Here is a 27,252-nt window from a genome sequence, read left to right on the forward strand (position 1 = left end):
TGATTGTAGCGTCGGTATTCGATTATGTACACGTTTTCATGTTGAACATATGTACAGGAGGTGGTGGCGAACTGTTGCTCTCCCACGCGAGGTACCGCTATCCTCCACCACCACCTGTTACTCGCACCCGGACTCGCCCGCACCAGGACCCGCAGTCGGACTCGCACTCGGTGTGCATTCGTTTCGACAATCATTTCCGATTATCGCTTCGGGAAATATTGGATGCATCTACATATGTAATAGCTATGTGAGTAGCTATGTACTTATGTCTGAATGGATATGATATGGATGTACATATGTAGATGAATCTCCGTTCGTCACTGCAGCGCATCAGCAGCAATCTGTTTGACGTCAAGTTGCATAGCTGTCGTTTCTTGTCCAACTGTACCATCCATATCTGGCCTGGCCCAAAAAGGTGGGCGCGCCCTGTACCTGCCCGTTTCCATGGTTTCCATTGATGAGCTGCCCGGGCCACAAGCTGCTCATGGTGCCTGGTGGTGGCCGAACCCACTTCCTCTGTGATGAGCGTGGCCAATTAAATATATTTTCTGCATCGAATTTTAAAAGGGAAACAGACTAGAGACTAGGGATCCGCAGTATTCATGAAATCACAGCCTTAATGCGTTCGATCATTACGAGACCTGTCTTTAGCCAGATTCGAATCACCCCGAATCCCTCACAGCCATTTTGGACAAACGATTCGAAGTTATGAGAAAGCTGAATCGCTGCTTCTATCGGATCACCGAATCAATTCAGTTGCCCTCTCATGCAGGGCTCCAAATTAAAATTCAAATTCAAATTATTATTATTCAAATTAGATACAAGTTGAACTAGATTTTTATTCACGAATATATACAAAAAAAAAAAATAAATATGATTTTCATGTGGTTTTCAGCTTTGTGCTTTCATTGCGTTATGCATGATTCGGCTTGAGATTATGAGTAGATTATGAGTAACTAAGGCTAAGAAGGATCTACAAACTATCAGATCCATGCAGGCGATGGACTGTATTCACGAGCAGTCCAGTCCAGCGGAGGGACAGGACTACTAAAGCTTAAACTGGCCACGAGGCTGGGGATACGCTGTGGATCCCCCTGGATTGGAGCCTACAATTTGATGATGCCAAAGTAGCTGCGATTGTTGGAGTCCCTCAGCAGTACGTTGCGATCGCGATGAATGTCCCGCAGGTGGATCGACTCCTGCTCGCGCAGCTGGATCAGTCCACTGGTGTGGCACGTGTGAATTTTCTGGGGCATGTTCGTGGGCACCGTGTTCAGGCACTGTAGGAAGGCGTTGTGGCCGTGGAACACAATGAATCCGTTCTGATCGTGCGTGTTGTTGTAGCAGATCTGGGCATACACGTAGTACAGTCCCGGCTGATGGGCCGTCAGAACTCCGTTGGTGATACTGAAGTACTCCTGCCACGCGTTGTCACTGCCCGCTGTGGCATGTCCAATGTACATGTCTCCCTGGTGCGCTACGGAAAATCAGAGATTATCATCAGAGATCTTTGAGTCCAGTGGGGACTAGGAATAGATACTTACAACTCAGTTGAATGGGGGCATTGTGGTGCGGCACTTTGCGATTCAGATGGAAGTGAGCGGCTGGGGTGCGGGAGCCCGAACTGGTTGTGGATTTGGCTGAAATAAGAGATTCACCTGCAAGTTAACAGAGATGCAAATAGAGTTTTGGTTTTTGCTTTTGAAATCAGTTCTCTGCCAATTGTGTTTACGGATACACACCTTTCCGGACCAGAACCCTCTGGCGACTGGTGCGTGGACGCAGCTTGCGGCGATGGTTGTGCTGCCCTGAGGATGAGCTGAAAACCCTCTGGGTTAAATCTAAACGTTTCAATCTCTAGACTCTGAGCACTTACCTCTCCTTGGCCTCAGTGGATGCCTTCTCGTTCAGCTCCGTTTGGTTGGATTGGGTTGTCTGCACCTCATTGCGCACATCGGAAATCGAGCGAGACTTTCTCCTGTTGGACACCGGTCAATAAAATGGTTCAAAATCAAAGCCTTTGAGTCGTTACTCACCTATTTTTCTTCTTTTTGGAATCGTTGTAGTTGGTAAAATCATCGTAGACGTTGTCATCGTTAGAGGCAGACGAGGCGCTGTTGTTGCCATCCGGTTCCTCCGTGTTAGGCGCTGGCGTGGTTTCCTCCGGTTCGTCGTACTCGTCATAGAGACTCCCGTCTCCTTCTTCATCCCCATGGTCGATGAAAAAGCCGTCCTCGTCGTCTGCATCTATGTCCTCATCACCATCCTCCCCATCACCATCCCCGTCGCCGTCGTCGTCATCGTCGGGGATGCCGTCCAGTTTGTTGGGATATTCAATGAGCGCATTCTCGTACTGCAAAGGAGTAGTAGGTCAGCATTTGGGGTCAGAATACTTGGCCAAGTACGTGACTGCAGCTGGCCCTAACCCGCCACATACATACGTATCTCACATTCATTTGGGAGTTCTTTTTTCAGAGCCAAAAGCTGTTTTCATCATCATTTCTAATTGATGGCGCCTCGCGCAACCAAAAAAAAAACTCTCTAGAGAATTGAGTGCACAGATGCCCAACCCCAACCCCAATTTCCGAACATAAAAATATAAATAAATCTTAAAACGATCTCTGGCCATTAGGCCATTTGATGAGATCAGATCAATCGTCACTTTTGGCTGCAAGCACATAAAACCAATAGCAAACCCTTGCCTTGAACGGATACATCTACATAATATTATACATATACTCGTATTTAGATAGAGAATTATTGGGGCTTTTGCCCCATGTCACTGGTGGGCTTTGTAGCCCATAAATTTACTCTGACCGACCGGCTGGCGCTTCATCGTCACCGAATGTATCTCATAGTTAATTGAGTGTTCTTTTTGTTCACATTACTCGTATATATTAAAATAATCTATCACTATTCGTCACCGGTTCTTTTTTGTTTTTGCATTCGTAAAACATTAATTAAAAGCGGGACAGCAAAAAGATGGAAAATTCTTTGAGAATATATTTTAATTTCAGCAGGCATTTCTATAAATACGAGTATGTGTGCGCCACGCTATTTCCACATATATCTGAGGCATACTTTCGAAAGAGATGAAACAAATGTCGAATCTATTCGACTAAGTTGTACCCTACTCTGGAACTGCTTCTATATAGAATCTATGAAGAATTCCCATTAAAATGACTGACACCTTCTCCAGTCCAATATACCGCCTTCTCCCAGCCAATTACGGGGCATCAGTCCACAGAAAACAACAATATTATGGCCCACAATTTCTGACTTGGTAAGCAATTCAAAAAAAGCGTGTTTACCACAGAATCGGCAGAAATCGCTTCTTGAATAAGTAAGTTATATATGGACTCACCTCCTTTTGGAAATCGTCGAGTTCGTCCAGATATTGTATGCCCAAACGCTGCTGGAGACTGCTGACGACGCGCTTAAGACTCTGCAGCTCCTTGTCCAGATGTGTGAGACGCGACGACTGCCAGATCTGAAAGAACAGAATACAATGTGTATTAGGGTACTGATCTATTAAACACATTGGTGTTATCTTTAGCACTTTTGCAATTAATTGAATGGGCTTCAATTATGGTCGATAGACGGTGCCAAAGCCCAACACATCATATAACACCCAACAGCCGAACTTTTGACACCCACAAAACACAAACGAAAATAACTGAACAAACAGATAGAGGCAGAGGCAGAGGCAGAGGCCCACTGATGGACAGGCAGAGACAGAGGGAGAGAGAGCGGGAGATTTCATAAAGAAACGTCGAGGTACCGACACATCGCCACTCAGGCACATAATCTTTTTAATGGATCATTAACATTCGGGGCGAGAAGCAGCCACAGAAGAATACATACGTACGTACATATGTATACTCGAATGTATAAATTGTATTTCTCATATTTCGACTGCGACATCCGAAATGGAAAAAAAGAATGGCTCAACTTGAGCCACTGTACGGTACACAAATAAGGCATTGACGAAAAAAAAATAAATAAAAAATGAAAATAAAACTTGTACTGAATTCTTGTATAAATTATGGACAGTACATCGGCCCAAGAAACTTGTTTCGCTCGCGAGCTTGGGACCCAGCGCCCAGGGCGGATTCCAGTGAACCACTTTCCATTAGGGCTTATCTATAGATCGATTGTAGCGCCTGCAGTTTGTCACTTTCACGGGGCCCTGATGAGGGTCAGTCGTTCGTCGCTGGTCGCTGGTCAGGATGTGGGAAGGGGCATATAATTGAATTGGAAAATCTTAACAAAGATTTATGAAGAAAACCCTAGTTTGTGGCTCACGTCAAACCGAAGCCAAAGTAAATCCAATCATTCAAAAGCCAATTGACAATTGTACGATTTCCGTTCACTTAAGCCAAAGTTGAGTGGGTCAACGAGTAGTCGGGGGAGGGGAGCAGTCTGCCTGTACACAACTAAAAACTGCAGCGCCCACACAGAGTTGTATAACTCCAAATACTCGTACGTCTTTTATCTTTAGCATTGCAAATTTGTTGTTCAGTTTTGTAGAACAGTTCCGCGAGCTATCAGCGAATACAAAATGAACCAACATCCCCATGAAAGATGAAGCCAACACAGAGATTTATTTTATCGAGAAACGAACCGAACAGAACAGAGGCAGAATCATCCCCGCACTAAATCGGTACAACAATAACAAACAAAAAGTATCTGATAAATGTATACGAGTACATATGTATCTGCATCCGCTGTGCTGTTGTCTTGCGGCTTGTTTGGATTAGGCTGGATCATTAAGAAGCGATTTGGCCCAAAGACTTGTTGGTGACGACATGCCATGATCAGACAACGACATAGACATCGACCAACCTAAATATAGTCGGGTGCCAAATTATACAGAGCTAAACCGTGACTTCATATCTCTGACGGTCATGCATTATAAACTCTGTGTTTTTTTGTTTGCTGTTTATTTTCATTTTATGTGAATTTATGTATATAAATATATGTATAATTGGCATAAACAAAGACTTAATGACAAAGATCTTTAGAGGCAGAAGCGTGCCAGAGGTTAAATATTCATTCTTAGATAACGATTTTGGTGGGAGTCTATATAGATTCAAATGTATGTACATATGTATGTAGTAAGTCGAAGTCCAATTTGCATATTTTGCTTTAGATACTGACAAGCTACTGAAACACTCTTTCTCAAGAAATGTGGGGGAATGAGAACCGGTTTAAAGTGGTTCAAGGCGGTATCTTGGAAAGTTTTTGATTCTCGTTTGCAATTGGTAATCAATTGATATGTAACTACGCTTTTTAGTACACCCGTAAATTGGAAAATTCTCATATCTATGGGGAATTCTCACTGATTACCGATTGCTCACACAACACACCTGTCCAATTGATCGATCAAATCGATCACTTCTTGTACATTCAAGACTTACCGTTAAGCTAAGGATGGCAACGACCAGGGCCAGACCCACTACACCCAAGACAATCGGGATGAGCTGTCGCGTCTTACGCTGGGCTTTTGCGGCGCTCGATTGCTTGGCCGGGAAGCCGCCGGCGGCACTCGTTGGTGTTATAAACGGCTTGAGTGTCTCAGCTGTCATAATGGGGATACGATACGCACAATTGATCAAGCGGAAGCCGTCCCTATATCGGATGGAATCTCAGTTAAATGATCTGATTTTGCGCGCTCTTGGACGACTGTCTGTCTGGTCCACTCGGCTGCTGCTGTATTGACTCTCCCTCGCACTCACCGAACACAGCACAAACACACAAAGACACAAAACACACTCCCGGAACGAACACCCTCACAGAGAGCTCTCGAGGCTAAGCGAGATAAGCTTTGACATCAAGATAAACCACTTGGGATGCGAGATGCCCTTAGACACTTTTCCCTAGAAGCGAACTCGTATGTACACACAATATAGTATGTATATTTTCTTTGCTGGGTGCTTGCTGCCTTTTCCTTCTTTACATATAATTGATTGGCAATTTGCACAAGAGCTTCTCGAAACGAGTTTTGCCCTATAGACAGTAGAGATAATGTGTGTTCTCCCAACTTGCTGGTTTTTTTTATTTTTTTTATCAGTTTTCTTCCGATAAAGGCACAGAGACAGGTTGCACTTATTTTTAGCTTTTTTCCCCTTGGCACGGCACAGAGGTATGGCCCACAAAAATCTTGGTAAACTAACGGAAGAGTAGCTACTGAAAGCTACTGGCCTCTGTTCCGTCTGTGAAACGGTTCACGCACGCACGCGCTCTTTACAATCGGTTTGACGATTGACGCGACTGCTTCCGTCGACGAGTCGAATGAATCTGAACGATGTGGGCACAGCAAGACATGATCGCTCAGGTCTGAGCATGCAAGAATAGAGGGAGACAGCGAGTCGCAGTCGCTCGCTGGACGTCTCCGTTTCGTACTCTCTGCCTGGTGGGTGAGGATGCGGTGCGGTGCTTACTTAGGGGCGCATGCGCCATTTACTTTCAGTAGTGTAATTATTTTGGCCAGCATCGCCACGGGGGATGCAATATTCCATATGGCCGATCGACGGCACAAAAGCCTCTTTGACTTTTGCGCAGTTTTTTGTGCCCTCTGTCGTTTATTGCTTTCTGTTTTTGTTCGAACCTCCCCCTAGGTTTTGCTCAGCGTTTTAAGGGGGTTGCTTAAGTTTATATACCATTGAAATCTGCACCACTCTAAGTGCTTCGGCCACACACATCACATCCCCCGGGAACATGTTTGGTGTTTCTTGCTGGTGACATATTCCACATTAGACAGATCCCCGAAACGCAACTAATTGGATTTTGAACCAGGGCTCGAGCCCAGTAGCTGATAGCCCGTATGAACTTTTAGCATTTCATTAAAATCGAATTTATTATTACTTAGAGCAGTCCGGCTGCTTATCAGCTCGCCCGAGGCGACCACAACGGCGACCAGGTTGACGAATTTCCCCCAATACCGATTCTAATTATAGCTGGGGAAACCATAAAACTAATGCTGATGTGCTACCGTACCGTCTCGAAAATCTGTCTGTCCGGCTGCCAAAATGGCCATATCATAAATCTCCCTTTTCCGCATAGATATGTACATATGTATGTACTTATATAGGATGCGAATGTCCGTCGCTTGCCAGCTAATTAGTTTTGAATTGACGGCGACGACAGGTAGGGACAGGTTTTAGGTAGGATAATGTGCAACGCGATATGCAACATAACAGTCTGCCCGGGCACTCGCTTCCGGTCCGGCTCTCTACTGCTGATGCACCAAGACACACCACTTAACCCGAGACTCGAGTCCCCAGACAAGAGCCGGAGAGCCGAGATCTCAAGGCGCACTTTTCAAAGTCAATGTCGTAATTGACGTTGCATATGTATGCACATACATACATATGTATATCGTACAAAAGTATTTCATTCGTTTCACTTAATTGCTTCATCCCTCCCTCCCGGTCTGCGCCACTCAGCTTAAGCATTTTACAATTCTTGGGCATATAGTAGATTCTTTATTTGCAGACATTTATAGCGCGAAATTTATGAGACTCCAGCGATGCTTGAAATGAATTTCTTATCCTCTTCCTTGTCGTGTCTGTTGTTCAGATCGATTTACTTGGAAGTCATCCAATCAGACATATGTATCTCTATCGCTGTTTTCAGTAATGAAAATTCGTTCCGATAATTAATATATGACAAGCTTATATGTATATACATATGTATTTATTATATCTGTTTCAATGCCAGAATGCCAAGTGGCGTATATATGTACATACGTCTCCAGATAATGGTATCCATTTATCATACAATCACATTTTACCAGATGTACGGCAATTGAAAACAATAGTGTCGTATATAAGCTTATCAAAACAACTGATAAGTGATTTCTTTTGAAAACTGTAAAAAAAACGTATCCGATTCCTGTATTACAAAATCCAACAACAATCAAAGATTGGGGTATAAAATTCCATGAAAAACGGTTTTTTTCAATTCAAAAAATATAACCCGCAGTCTGCTCGAAAAGCGCTGACAGCCCTGGCCGATATCGATCTACTATCGAGTACCTTGCAGAACGATACCAAGTATTAAAAACAACCGGCGCGGCTTATCGTATTCAAAATTTAAATTTTAGCTTAGATACGTTCCGTTCAAAGGTTACAGCACAGCCCCCGAGCCGCCCAAAATTATGATGTTCGCTGGCTGACTACGGTATTCGGAAAGTCCACGATGAAAAACCTTTCTCATACATTCTCTGTCCACCGATATGCAAGTGGGCGACTTGGGGCGTCACTCGTATAGCCCCGCTGACCAAATGATAACTCAAGCTAATGGTTAAGACAGTTTATTCAAATGTAAATCCAGCCTGATTGATTGAGGGCAACTCCCATTAGCGATTTATTCCCCAAGCCTATTTGAATTAGGAATATCACAATGGCCATCAGCACCCCGATAAACTGTTAATGAACAGAGAAATGCTTTAATTGTTTTAACAAAATGGTTAATTGGTTCCGGGTCCTTACCCCACCCATTGCCAGCGTGTCCAAATCGATGACGCCGCACGCGAGCAAGGGTTGTCCGATGCTCGTCTGGAGCTGCACCAGGAAACGGTTAATGGTGCGCTCGAGATGGCTGCCACACACCTCCATTTGATTGAGCTGAAGGAATAATTGACATTCCTGCTCCACCAGCTGTTCGTTGACAGCCAGGATCACCCAGATGCGTCCGCCGTGCATGACCAGCCACAGTATTCGGTAGAACAATAACAGGCCCGCGGACCATTGCGGCCGCTGGAAGAAGTTAAAGACCATGTAGAGCTCCTCGCAGAAGCTGCAAAGAGAGTTTCCAAAGTTGAGGAGCAGGAAGAGACCGAACTTGTCCAGCAGCTGCCTGTGCAGGCGATCTATAGAAGTGTACGTTGCGCGCAGCTCCTCCAGTACGAGAGAAGAGCATCCGCCAGCATCCACGAGAGAAGCAAAAAAACGATCGTACCGGGCATCCAGATTTACGATACCTTGTGGCGGCCTTTGTCGCTTTTGAAGCTGCTCCAGACAATGACAGAGATGTGCCTGCAACAGCCAGAGTAAGTGCACGGCGAGGGCGTATTGCAGCACACCCAGGCTTATCATCAGAGCAGGCAAATTGTATACACTATTACTGCTCCAGGTAGTCCACCAGTTGAAGTCGTAATTTACAATGTCAACCACTATGCAGGCGCCATGGAATACGATGGTTTGTACCAGCAGATGACGAGTCCTCTTTCCGTGCTTCTGGTAGAGTCTCTGTGCTACTCCAAAATCCTGCCGGCCAATCAAAAGATGAATCTGAGTCTCCACATCCCTGGCGTACGGACAATTGAGTACAGCATGGTACACGAGGAGGCCAGTGATCGTTATATTGCCTGGAAACTCCATCAGATACAGCAGCTTCTCGATGGTCGGCATTTCTGCGTCAAACACAATGCACTTCCAGATGCAGCCAGTCCACACGTAGCCCAGCAAAACCAAGCACCAAAGACAGTGGATCCATCGGGCAAATCTTCCTTCCTTCCTTGCAGTGGGAGCCACGGCCAGGCAGCGGCTAATGGTCAGCAGGAGATTTCCCCAGCGATTGCTAATTGAACTGCTCATCGGCAAAGGAGTTTTGTTAATGAATAATAAAATGCAGAAGAAATATAATTTGGCTGCATAGATTAATGTCCATTTGACAGGTCAAAGCAGTTGAAATGGAGGCTTTCCTAATGTCCTTAGCAGTCGACATGGGGAAGCCGAAGAAAGTGCCACCAAAGCACCCAATGACGGCGGAAAGGCTGCAAAAAGGGTACGTAAAGATTAATGAACTGGAACTGAAATGATAGGATGTTCCCTTACATGGCAGACATCCTTCGTTTCATCAGCAAACCAGACGTCTCTACAAAGCCTTGCATTGGCTACTCTTGATTTCTGTTTTGGCCAACACCGCGCCCATTGCTGTTCTGCCTGGTCGCCAGGGAATAGTCTACCGCCATCTTCATCTGTGTTGGATGGCCGTGTGCTACGGCTGGTTCTGCCTAGCCTCCTACTGGGAATTCGTGCTCATCACACTGAACAAGGTTTCCATTGATTGCTATTTGAACGCCATGGAATCTGCCATCTACGTGGTGCACAGTGCCTCAATCTTGATCCTTACATTTCAATGGAGACACCGGGCTCCGGCCGTACTTGACAGAATAGTGAAGTCGGATCTGGAGAGGGGATATAGTATCAACTGCCGCCAGAGTAAGCGCTTTTTGCGGGTTCAGCTGTCGCTGGTGTTGGTGTTGGCCTGCTCGGCGTTTGCCATCGATATTTGTAGCCAAAGATTTGTTGTCTACAAGGCAATTCTCAGCATCCACAGCTTTGTGATGCCCAACATCATCAGCAGCCTCTCCTTTATCCAGTACTATGTGCTGCTCCAGGGTATCGCTTGGCGTCAGGCAGCAGTCACTGAATCCCTGCAATGGGAGCTCCAACACTTGCCACGTCCACGACGGTGGGAGGTGCAAAGACTGCGTCTGCAGCACGCTGAACTGACGCGCTTCACCAAACTGGTCAATACAGCATACCAGTATTCCATTGTACTTCTGATTGTGGGTTGCTTCTTCAACTTCAACCTGAATCTGTTCCTTGTTTACAAGGGCATTGACGTTCCGGAGCTGGCTGATTGGGTCAGGTGGATCTACATGGTGCTGTGGCTGGCCATGCATATGGGAAAGGTGCATGGTATTCTCTACTTCAACCACAATGTTCAGGATGAGGCAAGTAGCCAATCGCCATTCCATCTAGGATTAATATAAAGTTTTCCTTGCAGCAACGAAAATGCTTGGCCTTACTGAATGGTGTGCAATGTGTGGGCCCCGATCTTTTGGAGACCCTCAACCATTTTGTGCTCCAACTGCAAACAAATGTACGGCAGCATGTTGTCTGCGGCGTCATTGTTTTGGATCTCAAATACCTTTCCGCTGTAAGACTATGAAATTTAAATTATTTAATTAACTATTTAAATTCTGAATTTCAGGTACTGGTGGCTTCAGCAAACTTTTTTATATTTCTTGTGCAATATGATGTCACATACGAGGCCTTGAATTTGAAGTCTTAGAAACAGGATGGAATGGGTGGGGTGCAGTTTTGTTTACAAGGATAACCAAAGGGACCTAGTGGTGACACAAAGTTCAGTGGTGGCGTTCGATTTTCCGAATATTTTATCCCTGTTTTGCCTATCGTGTCAACTAAAGTGGCGTAACACTTGTGGCTGAGGGAAAAGGACCTAGAATATATCCTTCAAGCAAATTTTTTAAACTGATTTAGATCATTAGATCAAACATATTAATAATAATATGCTTCTTGTGGAATTCTGCAGTGTAAACCCAAACATCGATAGCATCGATGTTTCTCCAGCTCCTTTATCGATAGATTAGTTGTATAGTTTTTTTGCACGCCAAACAATCTTTATTAAAATTACCATGTGCGACGTTGCAAAAGTGCAAAAGATTGCCCATTGCCTGGGCGTGGCCCCCGGAAAGGTTCAGCTGAACGAGGAACAGGTGCGCATATGATTTAGCGCCCGACAATTGATGTGGCATCCATCAATTTATTTTCTATTGTGAAGGTCGTAACGCGCACAAGTGGCGAGAAGAAGAGCGTGGCTGGATTTGCCACAATTCTGGAGAGTCTAGCCAACGAGTCCAAGTCCGAGACGGCCCAAAACAGCAAGGTCTCGCGCGAAGTAGAGGCCCAGGTCTATCAGTGGATAGAGTTCTCTGTGCTCTACGTGGCTCCCGGCTCCAGGGATCGGAATGTGGCCAAGCAGTTGCTCGGGGACTTGAATACGCTGTTCGCCAGCAAATCCTACCTGGTGGGACACTTCATTACACTGGCGGACCTGGCAGTCTACTATGCCATTTATGATCTTGTGGTGGGTGTTCCTTCTGTCTTTTTGTTGTTAGTTGCCACTTAACTTATCTGATATCTTGCAGAAATCCCTGTCGCCCGTGGAAAAGGAAGCCTATCTGAACCTCTCCAGATGGTTCGACCACCTGCAGAACCGTCCCGACGTCCATCAGGGCGAACCCCTGCTCAATTTCACCACCATCTACCTGCATGGCTGGGCCACGGGAACACACATCTAAGAAGCTGCTGCTGCAGTCGCACTCGAGTCACAATTTGAGAAACTTAAGTTATTTATTTCTATTGCATTTCACAATATAGTTTTGTGTGATTATCATTTAATGCCAATGACAGTTCTGGATTGGAATATAAAGTATCGTTATTGTAGCCCATTACAAAAATTGTTTAATGATAATCGATCTCAGCTATAGCTCGTATCCCTCCTTTGCATCGTCTGCGCCGTATAGCAGCCACTGGTAATTCTCCAACATCAGTTTGCAGACACCTCGCGCGGCGAGCTCATTGAGTTGTTCAGCTCGTTGGGCTCTGTGCACTTCCACAAGCCGTATGTCTTGCCCACCGTGGTCTGCCACAGCCTCAAGGTGCCGTCTTCGGATCCACTAGCATAGAGCTCGCCATCGGGGCTGAACTTGACCGCATGCACTGGACCAAAATGACCTTTGAATGATTCTGTTGAAGAAGAATGGAATGATTATAAAGCTGATTATTGGACAAAGATATACCTATAGATAGATACCTATTTCATTGCCTGTAATGTAGTCGAATTTGTACATCTTGAAGTCCTCGCCGCCGCAGACAAAGACGTGCTTGTCCGGATGCAAACTGGCCGACGCGACATTCGTCGGCACTTTCACCTCCTTGAGCTTCTTGAAAGTGTCCACCTCCCAGAAGCTGATCGACGAGCCGTGGGCAATGGTCAGTATGTGGTTGTCGCGCGAGATCTCCAGGCTGTTCGGATGGCTATTGAACTGCAGGCGTTGCACTTCAATGCCCGTCATGCGATCCCACAGGCGGACGGTCTTGTCCTCGGCAGCCGAGACGATGCACTTGTCGTCGCGGCAGAAGAGTGCCCGCTTGATGGCCCCAGCGTGTCCACTGTACTCCTCCGGCTTTGCCTCGGGCTGCTCTAGGTTAAAGACTCGCACCAGCTTCTCGTTGCTGCCCGTCACAATGTTCTCCGAGTCCGCGTCGAAGGCCACACTCTTCACGATGTGCTTGTGCTGGAAACTGTGGATCTCGGCTCCGCTCACCGCATTCCACACCTTGCCGGTGAAGTCGGCCGCTCCCGAGGCAGCTAGCGTTGCATTATGATTGAGTGTGGCATTCCACACGGCACCCTTGTGCCCCTCAAAGGTGCCCACCCAGTCACCGGTGTCGCCGTGACGCAGCATCGGGCTGCCATCTACAAGAAACGTCCAGAATTCTCAATTGCATTTCGCGCCATAAAATGTATAAATTGATAAATAAATCGTGTGAGCGGCGGAAGCCACCTTGACTCAATGACTACCATCAATGCCAACGACCTGACACGGCAACGACGGCAGTCGAAACGGAATCGGAATCATGCAAGCCATCAGCCAGCACAGCCAGCAGCTCCCAAGTTCACAGCGTTCTCGACGCAGCGGACCAGCAGGAGGGGGGGCCTGCACACAGTTTTCAGTTTTCAGGCAGGGACACAGATCGTTAGTTTAATTAAAACAACATTTCATTTTAGAATGTAAACGGTTATCAGTTAATTGTATATTTAATGATTTTGGAAATGGTTTTGAGGGTAAATGTGACTTGCGCATACATTTCAGCGGCAAATGGATTTCCCTTTGGTTGAAGTTTGAGAATATTCCCAACGAGGAAATGGATCGATCTGATCTATCGTTTCCCGTTTTAAAGAGTATTCAGCATTCCGCATATTCCGGACAACTCTCTCGCCAACAGCATCGTGCGGCGTGCACACAATGTAAATATAGAAGTTTCAAGGCGCTTCCTGTACGCACAAAACGGGCAAAGTTTTTGAAAAGTTGTTAAACAAGGGGGGAGGAAGCCAGTCAGTAAGTTAAATGGCGATAAAGCAAAAATTAACTTGAACTTGGAATTGAAATGATTTGCTTTTTTCCGCATAAATGCAACTTTTTAACGAAAGCAACTCACGCACACACCGACACCAGACAGAGAGACATCTCAAGGCAAAGAATGCAAAATATATTGCATGCGAGATGTGGGAAAAGGGTTCGGGTTCGCCAAAACAGGTTTCGCTCATTAATAGTAAGTGATTCAACATTTGGGTCAAGGTTTCAGCCAGGCCAGGCTAGACGAGACGACAGTGCTCAATCAGGTCTATACACAGTACGTAGTACGTACATATGCTGATGCTGCATCTTTTGCCGATGGCAGGCTATAAATAACCCAAGGACGGTTTATCGCATAGGTTACCTTTGCAAGCGGAGATGAGAAAGTATCCGCTGTTGCAGATGCCGCTGAAATCCAAATGCACCACTGGACGCGTGTGTCCGCTGCATGTCAGCGGGATTTGTCGCAAGTTATTGGCAGCCATTTGTTAATTAAATTCCTTTTCGGTTCGATTCGTTTCACGGTAATAATACTCTTCGTTCTTACACTTGAAGGAGCGCAATTGGCAATAATAGGGTTTATTGTCTAATGAGAATTGTTAGGAAACTTGGCTCTTGGGGTTGCCTTTGTACTTCGGGTTGTTGCTAATTTAATATTTTTCACTGTCTTCGCATGCTTTCAATTCAATTTACAATATGCATGGCCTTGGCGGCTGCTCAGCGGTGCTGATGTTGCTCGTGCGGTGTCGCGTCACTAACGGAAGCTGAGCTGAGCACTTTGCTTTGTTAACAATATTGTAAATACAATTTTAATATCATAGGAGAAATTACGCGATGCCACCAGATTGTTTTGGTTTTTGGTCCAGACAGTGTACGGTCTGACCCTTAGAAATATACCACACAGTTTCAAAATATACCGTAAATATACTGACAATATACGCGTTAAAAAATACTGGAAAATACTGTGATAAATAAATAAAATATATTTACAAATAGTTAGAATCGTAATTGCCACATACATACAAGATTTTAGACAAAATCCAATAAAAGCAAGTTTTTAAAACAACCCAGTCAGGTAGAAAATTGATTTCTTAATCGAATAAAATGATGCGGGCAGAGCTGAAAGATCTATCTAGCTAGTATTATTCCATGGAATATCAAAATCGAGGAATACGGTTTCCAATCCTCGATGGAGAACGATTAGCCCATTGCAAGCCAAGGGGGTATTTTAATATTCCACCGAAAATAATAAAAATCTAATAATTTTACCTCAATTCAGGTGAAAGATATCGTGGCTTTTTTGAAGTTCAGAGGAAAGATGGCATGAATCTACAAGGAGAATTCACAATCGTTAATATTTTCCGCCATTTACCTTAGGGGGCTTAAGTGGGCAATGTTCGGTTTGTCAGCATATGAGACGGTCACACTTGTCATTACTAAATGTCAAAACAGTAAAATTTTCATTCGAGAAATTGGGATCGATCGGCTGAGAATATGTCTGCTATTCTAAACCACGCAATTCGTCGCCAATTCGGCGCTTCTGCGGCCCGGAACATGTCTGGAACTGCTGCCGTGGCCGGCGAGCACTCGGGTAAATATCCTACCATTGTCCCAAACACAAAATTTCGCAATGTTTGTGGGGTTAAGGTTATGTAATTTGGCTGTTAGGCAAGACGATCGATTTGGGCTCTCCTTAAACATTTGCGACTCCTTTCAGGTGGCTACAAGGTCTGGAAGCGTCTCTCCTTCTTCGTGGCCGTTCCGGCCGTTGGCCTGTGCATGCTCAATGCCTATCTGAAGCACCAGGAGGAGCACGACCATCCTCGCCAGGAGTTCGTCAAGTACGACTACTTGCGTCGTCGCGAGAAGCGTTTCCCCTGGGGCGAGGGCAACAAGAGCCTGTTCCACAACCCCCATGTCAACCCGTTGCCCGATGGCTATGAGCACTAAGTGGACGCCCGCTTAGTCGCGATTCCGCTGGGGGTGAAGTGAATGATGGACTTTTTTGGGTTATTGCTGGCCGGGCGCATGCACACATTCTGATGCTGTGGGAGACTTGTATTTAATGTTAATCTAAATTGAACTCAAGGCGGAAATACACACACACATAAACACAAACAAGCTACCAATACAAACACTGCGGTTGGATCCTTGAATAAAGAACTAAAACAACGTAACGCTCCTCCAGGACAAAGTCGATGCGGTTCGTTTAATAAGTACGCTATAATTAAGTTTGTATGGGTAATGTTAAATTATTGCCTAGAATTTTTCGATGAATTCCCGTTTTTGATCAGCAAACGTCCCTTTTTGGCAGGAGCTACAGGAGGACTCTTCCTAGTCGCAGCAGCCTGTTGTCTGGATTTCTGCGAATTTTCGGGTTTATCTTTGACGAGATCTGAAATCCGTGCCTGTCGTGTACGTTTGGGAAAAACAAAGACTTCAGTGTCCGCGTCTGGCTTCTCCTTTGGTGGATTCACTTTGCGTTTTTTCACAGGTGGCGGCGGGGACGACGAATCATCACCCACGGGTTCATCGCGCAGCAGTTCTTGCAGCAAATATTTCTGCTCTTCCTCGTCGAAATCAGCGCACTTTACAAGGATATCTGGGTCCGCATCACTCTGATTCGAAACCTTGTCGCCATCATTCTGATACATGTCCATGTCCAGAACATGCTCATCCTCGATGTGTTTCTGCAGGCGATCTGAGCTCAAGAAGATCAAGTCGCAAAATTCGCAGGCAAATCTCTCGCCCTCCTTGTGCGTTGTCATGTGCTTCTCCACCGCACCGATATCATTGATCTTTTCATTGCACAACGGGCACTTTAAGAACATGTTCGCATGGCGGACCGAGTGCTCTATGAGACTGTTAAAGCTCTGGTGCGACTCCTTGCAGATGCTGCAGACAAACGAGGCCCCCGCATCCTGCTTGTGCATGCGCAGGTGCCTGGACAGATGGTGGGAGAGAATATACGATTTGGAGCAGTATTTGCAGGGGTAGGCTCGCTTTCCGGCATGGGCCACCAGGTGACGGGCAAGCTTGCTGGCAGTGACAAAGCTGCTTGGGCAGTGCTCGCAGGGGAAAGGCAGATCCACGCTGTGAACGATCTAGAAATAGTTCAAATCTTAGTTCAAGTTTTCACGCACATATGCCTACTTACCTCGTGCCGCTCCAGGCCCTGCTTAAAGGCAAATGCCTTGTTGCACATGGTGCACCGGAAAGGGCGCGATTTGGTGTGGCGCTCGGCATGCTTCATCATATCCTCGCGCGATAGGAATGGCTTCTCGCAGTGCACGCATATGAACTTGGGAAGGTCCGTGTGCGAGCTCTCGTGGCGATGGAGCAGGGCTCGCCGCGTGAACGCCTTGTCACAGACGCTACAGGCGAAGGGTTTTTCGCCGGTGTGGATAAATTTGTGCTTCTGCAGATCGTACTTGGAGAAGAAGGCCTTGTTGCAGTCGCCGCACTGGAAGCTGCGGGCGCGTGTATGGTTCAGGCGATGGATCTCGAGCAGCTGCAGAAGGGGGAAGGAGCGCTCGCAGTCAGGACAGGAGAAGACATTTGTCGCCACAAGAGCAGCGTCCTTAGTGGCATCTTCACTTGGGTGGGGCACAGCAGTATTGGGACCTATAATTTCCGCGACAATTGCCACATTGCCGTCTCGACCACGTTTGATCTGGGTCGTGGCCAGTTCGGGCTCCGCAGCAACGATGGCGCCCTTATTCAATATCCGAACGGAGGGCTTGTTCAGAACCTTCGGTTTGATTGGCAACTTCTTCTGCACAGGTGGCGATGGAACCTCCGGTAGTGGTGCTGGTGCCGATATTTGTTCATCCAGTTCATTGGCCATATCCTCCATCATATTCTGCACATCGTCCATCGAGAGCTCCTGGTTATTCTCCACCTTCATCTGATACGACTTGGAAATCGAAGGGGCGGCTGTGCCGGCCAGCTTTTTAGCCAACGAACTGGTCTCCAAGACCTGGACATCTTCAATGATCACAGTCTTTGAATTGGCCAGGATGTTTAGCAATTTCTTGGGCTGTCGTTCGGGGACTGTCTTTACGACCTTTAAGACACCTGCCTTCGTCGGAGGACGTGGTTTTGCCAGCGGTGCCGGAAGAGTTCCTGTCAGCGGAAACTGCCGGAGAGCTGTCTCAGCTCGCTTGCACATCTGCATAAAGCGGTAGCTGTGCTCGAACAGCAAGTGGCAGTCCAGGCAAATATAGCTGGGCATTTGATCATCGGCGCTCACCTGTAAAAATAAAAAGACAACCTACATTTAAATCTACAACGTTTTTTACCTGAAATAACTTATTTGAATAAAACGATACATCAACTAATATCGAATGTTCCACTATCGATTTGTTCGTTGCTCGATACATCGATCATTACTTAAATCCATCCCTACTTTGGCGGCAAGTACACACACACACACACACACACAGCCAAAATACATCTCGAGAGTTCGTGAGCGGCGCCGGAGCACGCTTAACCTCCGTTAATTAATTGATTAAACGCGGCTAAGCCATAAAAGGATATTTGGCCATTTCCCAGTGCAAATTCAATTGTTAGTGCAAATCATTGGAATATAAAACAAACGAAAAACAGCTGTTGGTTTCGCGGTAGTGTTGAATTTAGTTACAAATAAACAAAATCAAAGAGGCGAACCTGACTGACGGGCCCACTCTTTTGGGTACGAAAGAAGGGCGCAACAATTGAAGGCAGGGCGTCGCAGGCAGTCACAGGCAGACGGACGCTGAGAACAAAAGGCAAGGCTGGCAACAAGGAGAACAGAACCCACACAAACAATTGACTGCACTGCAGTATCATACGACGACGGCCGCGAGAGTCGCTCTCCCCCGAGAAGATATCAGAAGCAGCAAAATGACTGACGAGTGCATAACTAGGAACTTTATTGCTCTTGGTTCAAATGGAAAGGGCGGCAATCGCAGCAGCATTGGTGATAGTACCGATGCCAAAGGCTGTGAGGGCAACAGCGCCGGAGTTGGTGGTGCAACGGCTGCAGCGAGGTAAGGTCCATGTGCATTGTGTGTGTGTGTGTTGCTCTTTCTCTCTCTCGCTACTGCTCTCGCGTTCCCTTCACATAAGTGTGTATATTATGCGTGCGCGTCTGCCTGTGTGTTCCTTGTATACCCTTACCGAGGAGGAAGAATTTCGAATTGCATGATGAGGTCCCCAAGGCTTTCTGTTGCTTTCTTCTTTGTCCAAATTGACGGTAAAGTACCAAATTAAGCGAAAGACCCAAATTTAAGACTTTGATTTTATCTAATCTTATCGCTGTGGTGGTGATAGCCTATTGAATGGTTTATTGAAATTATCTGGATCTTGTTTTCAGTATTCCTCCCCCCTCGATCAACAATTATGTGGCCCGAATGCCCGTGGAGCGGTATGCCAGCGAGTACAACATGAATCACAAACAGCGCGGTCAGGCCATTATATTCAATCATGAGTTCTTCGAGATACCTACGCTGAGGGCGCGTATGGGCACCAATGTGGATGCGGAGGAGCTGCGCAAGACCTTCAAGAGATTGGGTTTCGATGTGTCAGTTCACAAGGACTGCAAGTGGCAGAACATACGCGAACAGATCGAGAAGGCCGCCGCGCTGGACCATACGGACAGCGACTGCCTGGCCATTGCCATCTTGTCGCATGGCGAGCATGGCTGCATTTATGCCAACGATGTTCAGTACAAGCTGGACCAAATCTGGCACTACTTCACTGCCAAGATGTGCCCCACGCTGGCGGGCAAGCCGAAGTTGTTCTTCATACAGGCCTGCCAGGGTGATGGCCTGGACGAGGGCGTGATGCTAGAGAAGGGCGTGACTGAAACGGATGGGGACTCGTCTATGGGCTACAAAATACCCGTCCATGCCGACTTTCTCTTCTCCTACTCGACGATACCAGGTATGTATAAACCGATAAGGTTAAACGTTATTTATTTAGTTACTTACTAAACATGCGATTGCAGGCTACTATTCCTGGCGCAATATAAACAACGGCTCGTGGTACATGCAGTCACTCATCCAGGAGCTGAATAGCAATGCAAAGAAATACGACCTGCTCACGCTGCTCACTTTTGTCAGTCAGCGCGTAGCTATCGACTTTGAGTCGAACGTGCCGGCTACCCCAATGATGGATCGCCAGAAGCAGATACCGTGCTTCACCTCCATGCTGACGCGCATACTGCGCTTCGGCGACAAACCCAACGGCAATAAGGCTGGCTAAAATATATCTCCCCTTCTCACCCGCCGCCTGATACGTTCAACGCTCCCCATTCGTCACTTTGGATTCCATGCTACTACAAGTTCAGTTTTAGCCCTTAGCTTTATTATTGACAAAATTAATTGTATCCCAATTATCATTTTCTCATACTTACATATATATATATATATATATGTATAATAATCACTTGCCAATCGGGAAATCACAAATATTATATAAGATGGATATACAATGAAGATTTATAAAAATATACACCACTATATATTTGATACACATATAAATAAATCAGAAATATTATATAAGATGATATACAATGAAGATTTATATAAATATACACCCATATATGTGTTATACGCATAGAAATAAAAATGAATTCTGAAGAAAATAAATTCGTATTTGTGTCTGCGCGCCAAACAGCTGACCTCTGTGTCTGTGCACACCGAAATGTTTTGTTTGTATGCGTACAGTTGTCGCAATATTGAGCGCAATATTGAATGGTATTTTCGCACAATTTGCAGGCAAAAAGTGCAGGGAATCAACAACAACCACATGGTTTTATCAATGTATATGTTTAATGATCAAAGGGCTTTCGCCGTTCCCTTAGCCAAGACGCCCCCACGAACGCAGTGTGTTCAGAAACCCCAAGCATTGTCTTAGCCAAGTTCTTTCTCGGTTTGCTGTTAGTGCAACTTTGAACCCGATTCAAATCCGATCCGGAAATGAGTTCAAATGAATTCCCTACTTACCTCGGTCGACGTGAGGGCCATTATCAGTAGGGGCAGCGACGCCGTTGACTTGACGCTAGGGTTTTCCGCAAAAAGCGATGCAATTTTCTCCCCCGTCAGGCAGAAGCGGCAGATTTTCTTCTCGGCTAGCTCCGACTCACGGGCTCTTACGATGTCCTCCATCCTGAGCGTTCACGACGAAAACACACGGAATAATAATAAAAGTATACCGCAAACACGCTAAACAAACTCGCGTCAAATAAATAACACGGTTTAAGCAGTGACAACAATTTCTAGGCGTCTTTTCTTTTCACGAACCCCGCAGTGCTGCCAACCCAGGCGAAACTTTAGCGTGCTGACACACTGGCGAGACATACTAGCCCTGCCACCCTGTCCAAAAAAGTTAAAAAACGGAGTTTGGAGGAATATTTCGAATTGTTCGTTTATTCCGGGCTATTTATCTCCATCCCGCAGACGAGCCTGCGTCTGCTCGCCGATATCGTATATGACGTTCTGTTGGAGCAGTTCGTCGGCCTCGTACTTGAGCGACTCGTCGTAGGCATACTGTATGCTGGTGTCGTAGAGCATCAGTTTGCATTTTGCTAGGGCCAGGATGCAGTTGCGCAGGCGGGCTATCACTTCGCGCTCGTTTTTTGGCACCGCTTCTCCCAGATTCTGGGCAAAGCCACCCTCGCCGCCCTCCTGATCCTCACTTTTGGGGGGCGATATCCAGATGTAGCCGTTGTTGCCCAAGATCACGGACGCTCCACAGGGCAGATTGTGGAAGTGCATCTTGCGACGCTTGACCAGCGCGGGGAAGACCTTGACGAGTACGCCCTGGGACAGTTTGCCGTACTTCAAACTTCGGGTGTATAGCGAAAGCGTGCCCTCCTCGAAGATATTCTGAAGAGGAATTCAATAAGCTCCGATGAAGAGGACCAACATAACTGCTGGGCGCTGCTGGTAACTACTTACTTGAACTTCGGCGGAAATGAGATCGCCTTCGTCCAGATAGCGTCGCATCATCTGCTCATCCTCTGCGGAGCGCCGTCTCAGCTCTCCGCCGGGCAGATTAACCGATGACAGCTGCAGTATGGAGTCCAGGCGGGAATTTGTGTCCACGCGCCAGCGCTTCTGCTGCACCTCGATCACGCGCGCCACCACCACGTCACCGATCTCGCCCACATACCGACTCTTGAGTGGACGCACGGAGATCAGTTTGTTCACCTTCTCAATCACGCCGGCCACCGAGGCCTTGATGTTCTCATCCTCTACAAACGTGCCGTGGCCGCGCATGAAGCCTGCCTCCGGCATGACAACTTCTCCGGGTGTGTAGACGCGCGGCAAGACGTCCTGCCGCTCGGCCAGGGCACACCAGTCCACGCGGTCCAGCGCCAGCTCTATTGTGACGTTTGTGGCCATCGCAGATCGAGCTTAAAATTGAAAGTTAAACAAACTAAACGTAAACGCAGCCACAGCTGAAAAAACACGCGCGCCGCAGAACCAGTTCGGCGGTGCAACGGAACTAGTTCATAGAGGAGCCAGTCTGAATCAGCTGTTTTGTGTTGTGGGTGAATTTATAGTTGTTGCTGCTCTGCGGAAATTACGCATATTTAAATGAAAATTTACAATTAAGCGTCTTGAAAATGGATCAGCCCGATGATAACTTTCGCTACATACACAGCAGCGCACTGCACGAGCGCGTGCAAATCAAAGTGTAAGTTGAAAGGGAGTGGCATGCCCGGGACCTGGAAAAATCGAGAAATCATTCTCTATTATCTTTTCAGTGGGACGTTGGAGGGTAAGAAACGGCAGCCAGACTACGAGAAACTGCTCGAGGATCCCATTCTGCGCTTCTCGGGCCTGTACTCGGAGGAGTATCCATCGTTCCAGGTGCGCCTGCAGGTCTACAACAATGGACGGCCCTACTGCCTGCCCGTCTACAGCTCCTACAAGGCGTTTGGCAAACGCTGGAGCTGGAACGAGTGGGTGTCGCTGCCCCTGCAGTTCTCCGACTTGCCCCGCAATGCCATGCTGGTGCTGACCATCCTGGACTGCTCGGGCGCCGGCCAGACCACCGTCATTGGCGGCACAGCGATCTCTGTATTCGGCAAGGATGGCATGTTCCGACAGGGCATGTACGACTTGCGCGTCTGGCTGGGCGTAGAGGGCGATGGCAGTTTCCCCAGCAAGACCCCCGGTAAGGGCAAGGAATCGTCCAAGTCGCAGATGCAGCGCCTCGGAAAATTGGCCAAAAAACATCGCAACGGACAGGTGCAGAAGGTGGACTGGCTGGATCGTCTCACATTCCGAGAGATCGAGGTGATCAATGAGCGGGAGAAGCGCATGTCCGACTACATGTTCCTGATGATTGAGTTTCCCGCCGTCATTGTGGACGACATGTACAATGTGAGTGGTAATCGCCATCTTCCAGCATTGAAAAGCTTAATTTTTGGGTTTATTTTGCAGTATTCCGTGGTTTACTTTGAGCCGGAGGGCGACATCAAGTATAAATTGCCAGCCAAACCCAAGCTGGTCTCGGTTCCCGACTCGGAGATTCAAATGGTCAGTGTGGAGTAACCCCAATCGATGCATACCCCTTATTGTTATACCCGATACTCAAAATGAGTATTGTTGTTATACCCGATACTCAAAATGAGTATTGTTGTTATACCCGATACTCAAAATGAGTATTGGGGTATATTAGATTTGTGGTAAAAGTGGATGTGTGTAACGTCCAGAAGGAATCGTTTCCGACCCCATAAAGTATATATATTCTTGATCAGCATCAATAGCCGAGTCGATTGAGCCCTGTCTGTCTGTCCGTCTGTCCGACCGTCCGTCCCCTTCAGCGCCTAGTGCTCAAAGACTATAAGAGCTAGAGCAACGATGTTTTGGATCCAGACATCTGTGATATGTCACTGCTACAAAAATATTTCAAAACTTTGCCCCGCCCACTTCCGCCACCACAAAGGACGAAAATCTGTGGCATCCACATTTTTAAAGATACGATAAAACCAAAAACGCAGAATCGTAGAGGATGACTATATGTTCTAGAGTGTAAAATCTCAACCAGATCGTATAATTATTATAGCCAGAATCAAGAAAACAATTTCATTCTTTCTCGCTCTGTCTCTCTCTAACACACAGGTTTCATGGTCGGCTTTGCCAATTGCAAAATATGAGTTCAAGGATCTCAGAACCTATAAGATCCAGAGCAACCAAATTTGGTATCCACACTCCTGTGATATCGGACCTTGACCGTTTCGTGTCCAAATTTCGCCACACCCCCTTCCGCCCCCGCAAAGGACGAAAATCTGGGGCATCCACAAATCTCAGAGACTATTAAGGCTAGAGTAACCAAATTTGGTATCCGCACTTCTGTTAGATCTCACTATAAAACGTATATCTCAGAATTTCGCCCCACCCCCTTCCGCCCCCACAAAGGACGAAAATCTGTTGCATCCACAACATTGCACATTCGAGAAAACTAAGACGCAGAATCATAGATAATGACCAAATCTATCAGATGGCTGAATCTGGATCAGATCGGATCATTTTTGTAGCCAAAAGCAAGAAATCAGTTTGCAGTGGCCACGCAGCGCCCGACGACAAGCTCAGACTGATTTTCTGTCTCTCTCTTTGTCGTGTGGTTCAATATTAGCGGCGTCTGCCGCAGGAGAGCCATACTGACAGTATCGGGTATAACTGTAGAGTTGCGGTGTACGCAGCAACTCACAACGTTCCCCCTCGTTTTATCTTTTTTTGCTCAGGAAAATCTAGTTGAACGGAAGCACCATCGATTGGCCCGCTCGGAGCGTTCTGGCATCTCGGATCGGGACGCCAAGCCTACAGCTAGGTATTTGAGATGAATAAGCAGCACTCCTTTCATGCATTTACATTGGAATCCTCCCTTGAATCTCAGCATTCGCGACCAACTGCACACGATCGTGTATCGTTGTCCGCCCACTTATGTGCTGACCAGCGAGGAACAAGATCTGCTGTGGAAGTTTCGCTTTTATCTGTCGTCGCACAAGAAAGCCCTCACAAAGTTCCTCAAGTGCATCAACTGGAAACTGGAGGATGAGGTGATGCAGGCCCTCTGGATGCTGGCTAATTGGGCCCCAATGGACGTGGAGGATGCCCTCGAGCTGCTGAGTCCAACTTTCACGCACCCGCAGGTGCGGAAGTATGCCATCAGTCGTCTGGCCCAAGCACCCGACGAGGATCTGCTGCTGTATCTGCTGCAGCTGGTGCAGGCCCTCAAGTACGAGGATCCCCGCAACATTGTCCATCTGCACAGCTGCATTTTCCCCGAGCGGGATGTGGCACGGTCCATGCTGGACGAGAACGGCTCTCTAATGGACCAGAGCACCATCTCGGATCTCAGTGGCACTAGCAGTGCCCTCCACTCTTCGGTTATACCCGCCAATCAGCGGGCCGCAAGCGCACTGGCCGCCATCAAGGGTGACATCTCAATCAGTCCTGGCTTGGGCGCTGGTCCGTCTAGCAGTTCGGTGCAAGGACTGGCAGTGGGACTGGGTCTGGGATCGGCACCGGGGCCCAGCAAGGCCAGTACTCCAACTCCGGTTACGCCAGCACGGGGCGATGCAAATGCCGCCTCGCTTGTCTCCGACTCAAATTCCAACACTCTGATGCTGGCCGAGGGCATCAGCTTTGGCAGCGTGCCAAGTAATCTCTGCACATTCCTCATCCAGCGCGCCTGCAGCAATTCCACGCTGGCCAACTACTTCTACTGGTACTTGTCCATCGAGGTGGAGGAGGTGGAATCGGTGCGGAAGCAGGACGAGCGCGCCCACGACATGTACGCCATGGTTCTGAAGATGTTTCTCAAGGTGCTGGAGAATGGTAGGTGATCCATCAAATCCATCAGTTCAGGGGATAACCCCATATAATTGGGGAAATGTTTTCTAATATTCAAGGCAACTTCAACCTGAGGGGCATCTTCTATAATCTGCGGAAGCAGCGTCGCTTCATCGATGAGCTGGTGAAGCTAGTTAAACAGGTGGCCAAGGAGCCTGGGAATCGCAACAAGAAGACGGAGAAATTCCAGAAGCTGCTCGCCGAGCAGGACATGTTCAAGATGAACTTTACCAACTTTGAGCCGATACCATTTCCCCTGGACCCAGAGATCTACATCACAAAGATTGTGCCCATGCGCACATCCCTCTTCAAGAGCGCCCTAATGCCGGCCAAGTAAGAGGCGGCTTCCCTCGATACAAAGAATCGATGGCTTAAATTTATTCTTTTATTTCTTGGACAGGCTCACGTTCGTGACATCGATTGCCCAGCACGAGTATGTGGCCATTTTCAAGCACGGCGATGATCTGCGCCAGGATCAGCTCATTCTGCAGATGATAACGCTGATGGACAAGCTGTTGCGGCGCGAGAATCTGGACCTCAAGCTCACGCCGTACAAGGTGCTGGCCACCAGCTCCAAGCACGGCTTCCTCCAGTACGTCGAGTCGTGCACCGTGGCAGAGGTTCTGGCCCGCGAGGGCAACATCCACAACTTCTTTCGGCGACACAATCCCTGCGACAATGGTCCCTACGGCATATCCGCGGAGGTCATGGACACCTACATCAAGAGCTGTGCCGGTTATTGTGTCATCACCTACTTGTTGGGTAAGATTTTCTACATGTTCTCCCCATTCAGCTGCATTCCGCTTACGCTTTCGATCTGTCTGTAGGTGTGGGTGATCGGCATTTGGACAACCTTCTGCTGACCACCAATGGCAAGCTATTCCACATCGATTTCGGTTACATTCTGGGACGCGATCCCAAGCCCATGCCGCCGCCCATGAAGCTGAGCAAGGAAATGGTCGAGGCCATGGGCGGTGTCAGTTCCGATCATCATCATGAATTCCGAAAGCAATGCTATACTGCGTATTTGCATCTGCGAAGGCATGCCAACGTCATGCTCAATCTCTTTTCGCTGATGGTAGATGCCACGGTGCCGGATATTGCCCTCGAGCCGGACAAGGCGGTCAAGAAGGTGGAGGAGAACCTCCAGCTGGGCCTCACCGACGAGGAGGCCGTTCAGCATCTCCAAAGTTTGCTCGACATATCCATTACGGCAGTTATGCCGGCACTCGTCGAGCAGATCCACAGATTCACCCAGTACTGGCGCAAGTAGAGGGGCCGCCATATACATACATATGTGTATCGTTAGTATTGCTCTAGCCAATGCAGTAGATCGCAGTAGGTCTGTAGATCTCGATTTTAATGTATCTGAATGTACTATATATCTGCTTTGTCCTGTCCCGATAGAATCTTCTGTTTGATTGCACGTGGGGGAAGGGG

At 47.3% G+C, this 27,252-nt stretch overlaps 10 protein-coding genes across 13 annotated transcripts; 5 read left to right on the forward strand and 5 right to left on the reverse strand.

Annotated features, from left to right (window-relative positions):
• Positions 1-802: 802 nt before the first annotated feature.
• Positions 803-6,306, reverse strand: LOC108160469 (protein eiger). 3 transcript variants are annotated; one of them, XM_033391473.1, is made up of 8 exons: positions 5,739-6,306; positions 5,421-5,631; positions 3,365-3,490; positions 2,037-2,353; positions 1,877-1,978; positions 1,743-1,819; positions 1,545-1,658; positions 803-1,477 (listed from the first exon to the last, which is right to left on the reverse strand). In XM_033391473.1, exons 2-8 carry the CDS (start codon positions 5,586-5,588, stop codon positions 1,107-1,109), a joined length of 1,275 nt encoding a protein of 424 aa, XP_033247364.1. In that variant the 5' UTR covers positions 5,589-5,631; positions 5,739-6,306; the 3' UTR covers positions 803-1,106. The 3 variants fall into 3 exon arrangements, with proteins under 3 accessions (XP_033247364.1, XP_017149976.1, XP_017149975.1); XM_017294487.2 differs by having other exon boundaries at positions 1,545-1,640; positions 5,421-6,306; XM_017294486.2 differs by having other exon boundaries at positions 5,421-6,306.
• Positions 6,307-8,301: 1,995 nt separating this feature from the next.
• LOC108160118 (putative gustatory receptor 59e) lies at positions 8,302-11,133 on the reverse strand. The gene is made up of 3 exons (XM_017293911.2): positions 9,843-11,133; positions 8,496-9,781; positions 8,302-8,429 (listed from the first exon to the last, which is right to left on the reverse strand). The coding sequence occupies exons 2-3, from the start codon at positions 9,600-9,602 to the stop codon at positions 8,322-8,324; spliced, it is 1,215 nt and encodes a 404-aa protein (XP_017149400.1). The 5' UTR covers positions 9,603-9,781; positions 9,843-11,133; the 3' UTR covers positions 8,302-8,321.
• On the forward strand, positions 9,731-11,109 carry LOC108158035 (putative gustatory receptor 59f). The gene is made up of 4 exons (XM_033390691.1): positions 9,731-9,792; positions 9,850-10,747; positions 10,801-10,953; positions 11,008-11,109. The coding sequence occupies exons 1-4, from the start codon at positions 9,731-9,733 to the stop codon at positions 11,086-11,088; spliced, it is 1,194 nt and encodes a 397-aa protein (XP_033246582.1). The 3' UTR covers positions 11,089-11,109.
• A 260-nt stretch (positions 11,134-11,393) lies between the features above and the next one.
• LOC108160120 (eukaryotic translation elongation factor 1 epsilon-1) lies at positions 11,394-12,268 on the forward strand. The gene is made up of 3 exons (XM_017293913.2): positions 11,394-11,533; positions 11,599-11,904; positions 11,966-12,268. Exons 1-3 carry the CDS (start codon positions 11,453-11,455, stop codon positions 12,116-12,118), a joined length of 540 nt encoding a protein of 179 aa, XP_017149402.1. The 5' UTR covers positions 11,394-11,452; the 3' UTR covers positions 12,119-12,268.
• LOC108160119 (serine-threonine kinase receptor-associated protein) lies at positions 12,152-14,817 on the reverse strand. Its single transcript, XM_017293912.2, has 3 exons — positions 14,325-14,817; positions 12,634-13,299; positions 12,152-12,566 (listed from the first exon to the last, which is right to left on the reverse strand). Exons 1-3 carry the CDS (start codon positions 14,443-14,445, stop codon positions 12,367-12,369), a joined length of 987 nt encoding a protein of 328 aa, XP_017149401.1. The 5' UTR covers positions 14,446-14,817; the 3' UTR covers positions 12,152-12,366.
• A 571-nt stretch (positions 14,818-15,388) lies between these two features.
• On the forward strand, positions 15,389-16,137 carry LOC108158719 (cytochrome c oxidase subunit 6A, mitochondrial). The gene is made up of 2 exons (XM_017291263.2): positions 15,389-15,551; positions 15,678-16,137. Exons 1-2 carry the CDS (start codon positions 15,455-15,457, stop codon positions 15,908-15,910), a joined length of 330 nt encoding a protein of 109 aa, XP_017146752.1. The 5' UTR covers positions 15,389-15,454; the 3' UTR covers positions 15,911-16,137.
• A 6-nt stretch (positions 16,138-16,143) lies between these two features.
• Positions 16,144-21,263, reverse strand: LOC108158713 (zinc finger protein 629). Its single transcript, XM_017291256.2, has 3 exons — positions 20,950-21,263; positions 17,118-18,212; positions 16,144-17,064 (listed from the first exon to the last, which is right to left on the reverse strand). The coding sequence occupies exons 1-3, from the start codon at positions 21,109-21,111 to the stop codon at positions 16,213-16,215; spliced, it is 2,109 nt and encodes a 702-aa protein (XP_017146745.1). The 5' UTR covers positions 21,112-21,263; the 3' UTR covers positions 16,144-16,212.
• On the forward strand, positions 18,398-20,510 carry LOC108158715 (caspase-1). 2 transcript variants are annotated; one of them, XM_017291258.2, is made up of 3 exons: positions 18,398-18,990; positions 19,317-19,885; positions 19,950-20,510. In XM_017291258.2, the coding sequence occupies exons 1-3, from the start codon at positions 18,845-18,847 to the stop codon at positions 20,204-20,206; spliced, it is 972 nt and encodes a 323-aa protein (XP_017146747.1). In that variant the 5' UTR covers positions 18,398-18,844; the 3' UTR covers positions 20,207-20,510. The 2 variants fall into 2 exon arrangements, with proteins under 2 accessions (XP_017146747.1, XP_017146748.1); XM_017291259.2 differs by lacking the exon at positions 18,398-18,990 and adding an exon at positions 19,036-19,196.
• Positions 21,264-21,344: 81 nt separating the features above from the next.
• On the reverse strand, positions 21,345-22,443 carry LOC108158717 (exosome complex component RRP4). The gene is made up of 2 exons (XM_017291260.2): positions 21,904-22,443; positions 21,345-21,831 (listed from the first exon to the last, which is right to left on the reverse strand). Exons 1-2 carry the CDS (start codon positions 22,348-22,350, stop codon positions 21,382-21,384), a joined length of 897 nt encoding a protein of 298 aa, XP_017146749.1. The 5' UTR covers positions 22,351-22,443; the 3' UTR covers positions 21,345-21,381.
• Positions 22,444-22,474: 31 nt separating this feature from the next.
• LOC108158712 (phosphatidylinositol 3-kinase catalytic subunit type 3) lies at positions 22,475-27,221 on the forward strand. Its single transcript, XM_017291255.1, has 8 exons — positions 22,475-22,645; positions 22,716-23,337; positions 23,398-23,493; positions 24,702-24,787; positions 24,854-25,797; positions 25,872-26,145; positions 26,213-26,574; positions 26,640-27,221. Exons 1-8 carry the CDS (start codon positions 22,575-22,577, stop codon positions 27,083-27,085), a joined length of 2,901 nt encoding a protein of 966 aa, XP_017146744.1. The 5' UTR covers positions 22,475-22,574; the 3' UTR covers positions 27,086-27,221.
• Positions 27,222-27,252: the final 31 nt, after the last annotated feature.

Source organism: Drosophila miranda, chromosome 3, assembly GCF_003369915.1.
Source record: "Drosophila miranda strain MSH22 chromosome 3, D.miranda_PacBio2.1, whole genome shotgun sequence".
NCBI lineage: Eukaryota > Metazoa > Arthropoda > Insecta > Diptera > Drosophilidae > Drosophila > Drosophila miranda.